Here is an 11,187-nt window from a genome sequence, read left to right on the forward strand (position 1 = left end):
TTTATCTTGCATCCTTGTTAAGGAAATGATGACTTGACTTCCTACTCACCCCACTCTCAGTCAGACAAGTTTTCCTTGGCTCCAGGTTTCCCATAGCAGTCTCAGACCTCTGGTTCCTTTAAATAATTTTACCATGATACAACAACACAAAAGCCACTCAAGCTGGGTGCCTCCCCCTTAACATCCTCTACAGCCAGAAACTAGAAATTTATTTGACAGGAAAAGTCCCAGTGGGACACAACATAAACCTGATAGGGCCATGATAATGGTGTCTAAAGTAATGATCTGTGTCTGGAAAAACAACTTGAGGTAATTTCTTAAGTCTTGTTATTTATCTTAATCTGAACAAATTTGTTTACGTTATGCTCCTGAACAGTCACATTTTTCTATAATGAGATATATACTGTATATTTGCTACTTGTAAGCAGTGCAGCTACCCCAAACCCACTGACAAAAGTGCTATGCTGTATCTGGCTAGTAAATAAAATGCACAAATGAATATAGATACCTAGTGCATATATTTTAAATGCACAATAGTACTTCATACTCACACTTAATACACTAGTACTATAATAACACTGAAGTCTTTTTATAGTAAAAAAAACTTGGTATATTACACAGCTTGAGGTTTTTTACACTAAAAGCTGGAAATTGAACAGAAAAAAAGCATAAAATGCAGACTCATTTCATAAGGGAACAACATGCTGAAACTTGACGGATTGCTTTCAAAGATAAATTTAATTGAAATGCAATTTGAGTTACAGTACTTAATGCTGTTGCCAAGTAATTTCTCATTTTCAGTAACAAAAATACTTACCAAATTTTGGTAATTAAATTTTGTATCCTGAGCTCCCCATGCTTTTTTCCTCTCTGTGTGGCTCACCACTCTGAAAGAAGCTCTTTGTCCCATACAAACTTCCTTCAAACCTATAAATCGGCCCCAGACTGGACAGGTTTGGCTTTCTCATCTCTTGCACCATAGTTTATTACCTCTTGAGCAGCTATCCTCGTCACTGTGAGATGCAGGTCAATGTACTTATGCAGACCAATGATCAATCCTCTCCAATAACACCAAAGTTCTTATGGCTGGGAGATTCATTCCCTGCCTCTTTTTAGAACATCAGGATAGAAACGGACTCCCATTCAGAGCAGAGTTTGCAGTTCTCTCTTGTCTATACAAGGGCCAAGGAGGTGTTGGCCCAGAGAAAGGAGAAAAAAAAATGCTTAAATGCCAAAATGCTTACTATCATGCTGGCCATTTATGAGCATGGTTTTAACTCTCAGGAGTTACAACGGCAACGATATAAAGGGAAATGCTAACTCTTGGTAATTCCAGACATAGCACAAACACTGCTGCAGGTTTAGAAGACTTCTCTCGGTTCTGGACTGTGAAAGTTGTCTCTTCTGGTGCATGCAACAGGACGTTCCTTTGCCTTTGCCTTCATAAAACACAAAATCTATTGCTTTATCCCTAGTTCGTCTACATTACCAAGGGAAAAGAAAAAAAAAAGCTAAGAAAAAACCCCAAACAAACCAACAAACATATGAAAAAGAGTTAATATATCTGGTGGAAAATATAAAGGTTTTAAATGATGTTGAAAGCAAAAATGAAAACAAAAGCTGTCTGGAGGCAATATGCTTGGCATCTGTACTGTCTAGCTAACAATATATCTTACTGTCAGCAAAATAGTACATCAATCAAATCTAAACCTCATCTGGATAAAGTTATGCCCTTTAAGCCAAACATAAACTGCTGTTGAGCTTTAGCATGGTGCACCAAAAATTATTACAAATAAAATGCAGTTAAAACAGTGGCTAAAATACTACTTGAACATTAGCTGGGCAACAGAACCTACTTTCATAAGTGCTTTTGTGAGGTGCACCAGGGAAACCTGAAAAGGAAAAAATACAAATCCACTCGCTGCTTTGGTAATACATGAATTTTGAATTGACAAAAGAATTCACTTAGGAAACTACTTTGCATAAATAACAGAGGGACTTGCAGGCTGTGACTATTCCCATCATTCAGAGACTTATGCCAAAAGACAAGCCTTCACACCACTGCTTTGTCTTTTGCCAAAACCTGTTAGTGCAATACAAATGAAGCTATTCTTTACTCAAACCAGGCTGCTAGACCTAATGATCAGGCACGCTACTGTATAGCTTCTCACAGCCTCCTACGGGTAGATTAATTCCTCTGTTACTTTCAAAGTCTTGTTTATAAACAAAGATGAAGCACACCTTATTTATGTAAGTGAAGCCAAGAGTTTATAGTTAGAATAGTGAAAATCTTAACAAACTAATTCAAGAAGTGCTGTTAGGCTAGATCTAACTTTTATAGAACAACAAGGACTAGAGAAAAAGTCACAATTATGGGAAGAGTACAATTAAATTGTCTATCCCTTTCCCTGGTATTACTCTAACTCCATGCTTCTCTGGGTCCTCAGGTCAATTGTTTCCCACTGGTGTTAGTGATGGGCATTGTTATGAGGAGTTGTCAGCACCTGGAGTCCTTCATCAGGAGGGATATGACGTTAACGCTGATGGATTTTTCTTCCTCCTCTCTTCTTCGTTCCTTTTAGAAAGCTACATATACCTGTGTTTTCTAACATGCATTTATACTTCCTCTTTCTTCAGTTGGTCTGCAGCTCCAAGTTATATTTGAATTTACTATAATTGGTGCCATAACACATGTATGTTAGACACAATCTCTTTGTTCTCTTCATTAACGCCTAAAACCAATTTCTCAAGCTCCAGGTCTGCATTTTTACCTTTTACTGAGCTTCTTCTAGCATGGAGTCTTCAGTGCCAAGATTGTGCCCCATCTCTTATCATCCCACACCCACACTCCTCTAATGAAACATCCTGTGCCTCCACTCTTCGAGCCTCTGCTGTTCTACCAAGCTTTTGTTACTGTTCCTGTGTATAATATAGTTGTACCACACCAAAAAAAAATAGATTAAAACATATATAAATGCTTGCTGAAGTAGAAAAACTGCTGTCAGAGCTAACCCAAGCAAAACAGGCAGGTCAAGGAAGGTTTGGATAGAGCAGGTGTCCCGAACAAGTGTGCTTGAGATTGGTCCAAAAATCACCAGCAAAGATACGAGCAAAAGTCAGATTTAATATTAAATATGTCAAATCCATGAGGCCTTGCAAAACAGGGCAAAGCTTACAGCTTTGCTACTAGCAATGGCTACATCCCATTACAGAACTACTAGGTCACATTCCTTCATAGGAAGGGTTCTGTGCTTTCCTAGCTAGGTCCAGTAACCAAAGGCCAGGCCTTTTCCAGCAGAGGAAGAGTACCCATGATAAGTCAAAATTCAGAGCAAATAAAGTACACCAGAGCTAAGCAAGAGCAGGATAGGACAATTGTAAACATTCAGAAAAATATTTTGGTTTGTCCCTAAAAACAATGTTCAGAACTTTTGACCAAAAATTTTAGACAAAATCAAGTAGTACAAAATGTACATATATACATGAGCAGGTATATAAATGATTCTTTATGTGTGTTTGTAGCTGTGAGAGCAAGGAAGTGCACACACATACGCGTGTGGAGCAGCACCACCGAGGGCGGGAGGGAGTACACACAAGAGAGGGCGGGAGGAGGGAGGGAGGGAGGGAGATGATTGCAAGGATTTTTTCCCCTTCTAATAAGCAATCTGCTGAAAATAGAAACAACTGGAAATTTATTTTTGCTAAATTTGTTCTTTTCTGTAGGATAAAAAAAAAACATGCCCTGGCCAAAAATATCCACAGCTACAGTGAATCAGGATTAAGCATATGAGTGGTATCTTTTTCAAAAAGACACTTTGCATCTCATTTCATGGGCCTGTTGCCTGATACATCAATGCTGAAACAAGATACCATAGACCATTGATTTCACTAGGTCTACTCACATGAATTAAGAGATGAGCTAGTAGTCCCAAAGGCACTTAAGTATTCTGCCATACTTATGCCTTGGCACTAATGTACCACACAGACTCCTGTCAGATTTTTTTTTCCAGAAGGCACAAGAAACTGATGCAATAATTTCCTAATTTTGTGATTACTGTCATTTTTCCAATTAAGGTTGCCGATAAATTCTGATCTGCATAAGATGGATGTAAATACATAGTATTTCAAGGAAATAAATGGTATTTCCATGGAAATGTATAGCTGTTGTAAAGCAAAGTCAACAACTTCAGTCCTAAAGTTTTGGCTTTCTTTCATAGCAGTATTGTTCTTAGAAACCCCACTGAGGATTTCTGAGCAGATCTTATTAACTTCTCCAAGTATTTATTCTGAAGCCATGCTGAAAATCCTACAGCACAATGATTGTGCTTTATGGAGTAAGAGCCCTACGCTTCCATATAACTCCCCACAGCAATCATTGTAACACCCCTGTGGAGGGGGGGCCACCACCAAAGAGAGCCACAAAGTTACGTCATTAGCCTCTTTCTAGAGAGACACAGTCCCCCAAGAGCCCAATTCATGGACTGTCAGCAGCTCTCCTACTTTGCTCTCCAGAGAAGCTCAAACAAGCCTTCACTGTCTAAGATGTTTTAGTCTTCTTTATAATACAACAAATGGAATTAGTCAGAGATTCTGAGACCACAAACCTCAATAATTTCCTAATGGATGTACTGAACATAAATCTCTCATGGAAGACGACGTCTTTTAAAATTATGAATAGCAAGAATTTCTACATGTAAAAATACGATGAGCCTCTTTTCCAACTAAATACTTCCTCAAAAATATGAAGTCAGATACTGAATTAAAAAAATGTTTTTCCCCCCAACAGAACCTTTGAAGAGACAGATGACTACCCTCTGATTATCCATGAGTCCTACTTATAAAAGACAGAAAAGACTCTTCTAGTAAAAACACCCACTCATGGCCAGCAATGTGTTTTAAAAGAAGGCAGTTATAAGAACCAGCTTCATTTAGATTATGTTAGTGTAATGAAGCAGCACCCTTATTCATTTTTTAAATCAATAGCTGCTCCACTTTCACTCAAAATGCATTTGAAACTTAGAATTATTCATTTATTAATATGAGATTACTGAAATGGATCTGATGGCAAATGCGTTTTGTGCAGATCTCACCTCGACCCTAAAAATACAGTCTCCAGATTCTTTTACTTTTGTGACAGAGCTTGTGCATTTTATAGAAAATAGGCCTGCCCAGCATAAGCAGAAACTGCAGTGCACTCAATCAATTTCCAACCATGACAATATCACACAGTGCATGTTTGACCAGGAAAGCTGAACTCAGCAGAACTTAGTAAGGACACCCTGTGAGCTGTGTGAGAACCAGTCTAGCATATTTATAACATACATTTCTACCTAGCAAATTCTACCCAAAGGAGTGTTAGTTCGTAGTCAAAGAAACTTCAATTTTTATATAAGCAATCCTCCTGTTACCACAGCATTGGCCAAAAAAGATAAAATGTGATTCCTCTGAGGGGCTGGAAGAATGGATCCATCAAGAGGTCGAGACAAGGATCTACACACTTCCTCTCTGAAAAGGCCAGCAGGAAAGCATTGGTTCATATTGATTAAAGGCTGGCAATGTATGTCTTTACTGATGAGAGAATAATAAAATGAGGTAATAGAAGCTCTTAGCAAGATAGTGTAAGGCCTTTCTCAAGAAACCATGATGTAGATGACGTGACCAAATAATCAGTTGTTAACTTTTTCCTTTTGCAGGACCAGAACTTGTTCATCCTAAAAGCAAATTCTGCAAAAATGCTTTCTTCAAGAGAGGTTTTTAATGCAAGGCAGGTGATGAGACCATGATGAGACCGTGATTGTTAACTGTGTAAGTTTTGGAGTACCAACCGGTCAGGTTGGTTTTCCTACTCTATTTCACAGAATCACAAATCTCCAGTAACTGGTTACATATATTTTAATTTTATTTTTTAAATTTGCTAAAGAAGAAAATGAGGTGAAAGAGGTAATTAATTGAGTAATGTGCATGACAAGTTTAGACAATCATAAGTCTAATGCATCACTTTGTGTTTTTCCTACTATCTGCCATTCTTTTGTAAGGAGACAGTGCCTCCTAGTCACCTTGGGATACGCTAGGTTTTTATTGCAAGAACATGTGTATTAGATGATACATACTAAAAGAGAGTGTAACCTATGCTGTCGTGCACTCTCTCATGCAATGCATAATGTAAGTGGAAGGTTCATGCTGACCTGTAATCATTTGCTACAAATTTAGGTCTTCCTGCAACAGCAAGCTCTATATAGGTTGATTACTTCACCTGCTGCACTCAGCAGAAGGGCCTAATTCTGTTTTCAGAGATGCACACACAAGTGTCTTATTTTAGGTAGCAATGTATGCATATACCAACAGCGCAATCATTTTTCATTTTCTGATAACATGACTGTCATGCTATATTGGAACTGGTATCTAAGTCAACTCAGTAAAATGGTACCTTACTGAGCTCATGAAAATCTCTGATCACATTTTTGACAAGAACGTTTCCTTTTTATTGTAGAAAATTTTACTACAAAGGTAGTAGAATTCTAGTTCCAAAGGAAACTGGATTTGCTATATAAGCACTACTTAAATACATTAATTCTTTTTGCTGTAGCATTAGCTGAAGTAAATTTAGACTTATGTTTTCTCTAAAATCTATTACCACCAACTGATATCAAGAGAGATTTTCCTAATACCTACTGATGGTGTCTTCAGCATTCTCTAGAAACACGTCTCATAGAAATTCAGCTTCAGAACAAAAAGCCAAGCAGTTTCCAACACATAACACAAAAATTGACATTTGGGATATAATTTGTGACATAGCAAGCAGAATGCATCTTGTGATTTCTCATGAACCAAAGCTTCAAAATCACCGTAAATTATTCAAAGGTCTAGGCTATACATAAAAGATGTCCGTAGTGGTAGCCTGTGTAAGACCAAATTTTCTACTTGTATCAGACGAAACAGAGATATCTTAGGATGTTAAGCTTCCTTTGTTATTTCACTGTTGTGACATCTTCAATGACTTCCAACAAGAGCAAGTTGTATGCAGCCCTGCCTCAGAGGAAGCACAGCTCTTGTGCTCAGTGCAAACTGTGCCCAACCGTGCAAAGGTTGAATTCAGCTCCTGTACATCCCCCCTCTTGTCTTCTCTGAAATAATTATTCCATGATTACTCAGGCAAAACAGCAGCACCATATAAACATCTATTTTCCTCTCTTTTTCTTATGATTAGAGACATTTGCATAATGAAGACAAGATCTCCTAGCAAGAATTCCCAGTAACTTAATGGAACAAGCAGAACTTAGTAAGGAAAGTGAACAGCTTACTGGCAGAATGTATACCCAGTTTCCATTAGCAGGATAGAAAAATGAAGCTCAACAAAACTAATGTAAATTTCACAGTTAATAGAGGATATACTGAGATTAGATGGCATGTTATGTCAAATAGAGGCTGTACTCTAATTTTGTACAGATGGTCAATTTAATACATGTTGTAAAAGAACAATTTAAAAGCAGCTTAAGGCTTTATTAAACCAGATCATGAAATGCTCCCATCTTTCAGTCAATAATCTCTTGCACATATGAATATAAGGCAAAACAGCATGAGCATCCTAACCATAGATTTACAGGAAAGAGGCTGCATAAATTTTATGAAGTGTAGCCTAATATTACAGAGTAATAAAAAACCAATAACTTAAACAAAGTTATTTTTCCTGACAACTGTAAAAAACCAAAAAACAAACAAACAAAAAGAAACCCCACAGTTATTTTGATAATAGATCTTATTTGGGATGTTCATAGATTTATTCTATATTGAGACATGAAGTTCAATTGTTCCTTTCAATGATTCTGCGTTAAGACAATGCAAATTTGTTGCATATTAAAAATCTCTCCTAAAAACAACATAAAAACAACATTCCCAGGACCAAAAGAATCATTACCTGTGGATTTAGTTGCAGTTCCTAATTAAACCTAATGAAACTTACAAGCATTTACCGCTTCAGAAGTGTCTAAGCTTGTCATAAATGATAAAACAAAGAAACTCTTCAACTTTACTAATTGAGAATTTAATTCAATTAAACAGTTATCCCAGATTTTATTTCCTTCCTTAGATAATATATGCTGAAGTCTGCACAGGATAAACGGAGGCTCTGAACGATGAGCAGTTTTTCACAGCTTAAAGGAAGCCTGAGATTTATGCCAGAAATATAAGCTCTGACTGCTGGAACGAAACTGGCAGTGGAACTTCACGTACATACTAGGGCGCTCATCGCTCACTGCGTTTCTGAATGAGGCACACGTTTTGCCAGCAAAGCAGAGAGAGGATTTATTAGCACCGCTAACAGCCGAAATGCCTGCTGCTGTCGCAGCTGAAATTTCCCTTTCTAAAACCACTGCTGCCACGAGCACACACAAGTAGCGACGCCTCCTCACCAGTATCTAAAAATAAATAAATAAATAAAATAAGAAGAAGGAATACAGGCAGTCCCGATTTTCCCTCGCTGCGGTAGCCCCCGGCCAGATCCTCGCGATCCGGGGCCGAAGCGCGGCCGCTCCGCGGGGCGCGCAGCGCGGGGCTCGCCCGCCCGGGGCCGCCGCTGTCCGCGGTGCTGACGGGCGCTCCCGCCGCCTCCGGGGCTGGCGGGCTCCGGAGCCGGGCAGCCGCCGCCGGACCCGGGCGGCCGCCGCCTCAAGCCTCCCGCCACAACAGGTGCGCCGCCGGGCGCAAGCGGGTCCCCACCGCCGTCCCGCCCGCCCCGCCGTCCGGCCGCGGCCGCCCCCGCTCACCTGCGGCGCGGAGGTGGAGCAGGAGGCAGAGCGCCCGGAGGCAGGCGGCCGCCCGCCGCCGCATGGTGCGAGCCGAGGGCAGCCGGGCGCGGGGAGCCGCGGGGAGCCGAGGGGAGCCGAGGGCAGCCGGGCAGCGCCGCCACACCGCGTCCCGCTCCCCCCGCCCCCGGCAGTGAGCATGCCTGGGAGCGCGCTGCGCATGCGCAACACCGCGCGAGCGCGCGGGCGGGCGGTCGCCCTCACCTGCCTCGGCTCCTGGCGCGGGGCGAGGCGAGGGGCCAGCGCGGGCGGCCGCATCGGCGGCGTCTGACAGCCGGACATGGGGGCGGCCACAGCCGCGGGGAGCCGCAGCTCCAATAGGAGAGGCAAAAAGAGAGATCTCCGTTCCAGTGGCGTGTTCGGGGAGGAAGCGAGAATGGGTGGCGTGGGGTGATTTCCTCCTCGGTTTCCAGCTGGAGCAGCATTCGGGGCTCCTGCTGCACCGGAGCGGTGGAGATTGCATCTCCCCGATTTTGCAGCGCCGAGGAGGCGACCTTAGGAGTTTGGCCATGTCTGGGAGGACTTCGACGATGTGTGGGTTTATGCTTGAGGTACAGGGAATCGTCCTCTTCAGTGTGTTGTGAAACACGTGTTGTAAAATAAGCAGTTCGCAAAAACTGCATTGTGAAAAATCACGGCTGATACATAAATAAAGAACCACTGAACTCCAGGCAGTGGTTCAGACCAGGCTGATGCAACACCTCCTCAAGAGACACTTAGGGAATTTGATTACACGGGTATCAGAGAGCAATGCAAAGAGGCCAAATATGAAGCAGTCCTGTAACAAGATAATTGTCTAAAGTTGGGTTTACTCGATAAAAAGATTTCCTGGAGAGCAGCCATGAGAGCTAGTGGCAGATGTGTCACCCAGCAAGTGATCCATCTACAGGAGTCAGTTACTGGGCATGGCAAGCAATGTACGTGCGTGGTCCAGTCTGCAACTGAAGTGATGTGCCCAAAGAGAAAAGTGGCAAAGGAAACCGACAGGGCTTGCTTGGCTCTAACTGGCTTTGAATGAGCCTTTATGCAGCAATTTTCTTCATTCAGAGATGGGAAGGACTGCGCAGGCCCTGATATCTAGATGCAGTTGCAAGTGTGACTGTACATATGCAAACGAGTTTCCTTTGCCAGCCCCCACACGGCTGCTCACGCACGTAGAGGCAGTCAGGTCGTTGGCTTGACAGCAATGTAAGTGAGAAAAGGCTTGGGTTGGAAGACAGCACTCAGTTGTGAGCTCTGCCAGAAACGGGGAATTAATATGATCAAGGGGATTTTTGAACAAGGAGTGGTATTTTAGCCCTGTCATTTCAGTCATATCTTTTGTAAGTATTGTGCCTCAGATGTCCTGCTAAGCCATGAGATTTCTGCTGCTTCCTCTGCTGTGATGATAATTTGCTGTGGGTATATACAAATTACAGCACATCCTGTTCCACTTTAATCCTTTTAGTCCTGACTAGTTGAAGTGAAAAGAAGTGAGTCTTGTCTGTATGGTGCACCACACTTGTGCCCCTACAACTTCAGTTCCTACATGCCCAGGTCTCAGAGGTACACTTTGTGCAATACCAATTACAACTTAGCCAACTCCCAGGAAGAGATTAAAGAAAAATTTACTTTCAGTCCTCTGATGTTTTGTATTTTTTTGTCCACAAGTCCTCACCCTTATGTGTTCTAGGTAAGGATTTAGGGTCAAATATGTCAAGAGGATAACTTCACTGAAGCTAATGGTATTGATTTGTCCCCATGTGGTTACAGATGAGGCAGCTGTGGTTTCATATGATTGAGTGCTGTAGCAATATCTACTCACCTCACTTGCAGAGCCCTAAGGCACAAAGACCAGATGACTCACCACTACCCTGTTAAGGAAATTATTTTCCACTGGGGAAATGTCTTAAGATACTGTTTTGAGTCCACATCTATGAAAACATTTAAACTCCATAAACATAAAACATCCAACTCATGCATGAGCTGAATTCAATGGGAAGCTAAGATTAGACTAAATAATTTGCTGAATTTTGTATCAATGCATCCTTTTTAAAAGACAGTCTTGTCAATGCAAAATGGAAGCATTACTATGGAGTAGGAAGTTGTTACACAGAAAGTAAGCTAAAACATGTTGCATCAGTTTGAATTCTCTAGCTTCACTGATTTTTAAATTATTTCCACATGTGGAGCACTATATTAACAGAGTAGAGATCATTAGTGAATGACTTAGTTAAAGTGTATTAGGTGTAGAGCTGAATTAAATGTTCAGCTGAATATTACCAATAGTTCTAAATGAGATAAATAGTGTGGGATATGGCCAATTCTTTCCAATATTTTTTCCATAGTACCTTCATCTCTGATATGACATGTTGAACGTGCTGCTGAGAAGTCACACTTGTGTTGG

General features: G+C 41.2%; 1 protein-coding gene across 1 annotated transcript in view; it reads right to left on the minus strand.

Annotated features, from left to right (window-relative positions):
* PTPRR (protein tyrosine phosphatase receptor type R) overlaps positions 1 to 8,891 on the minus strand; it is a 136,395-nt gene extending 127,504 nt beyond the window's left edge. Inside the window, exon 1 of the mRNA XM_038155661.1 lies at positions 8,763 to 8,891. Within this exon, the coding sequence (XP_038011589.1) occupies positions 8,763 to 8,826 (64 nt within the window). The 5' untranslated portion in view covers positions 8,827 to 8,891. The remainder of the gene's footprint in view (positions 1 to 8,762) is intronic.
* Between the last annotated feature and the right edge of the window lie 2,296 nt (positions 8,892 to 11,187).

This window comes from Motacilla alba, chromosome 1A (assembly GCF_015832195.1).
Source record: "Motacilla alba alba isolate MOTALB_02 chromosome 1A, Motacilla_alba_V1.0_pri, whole genome shotgun sequence".
NCBI lineage: Eukaryota > Metazoa > Chordata > Aves > Passeriformes > Motacillidae > Motacilla > Motacilla alba.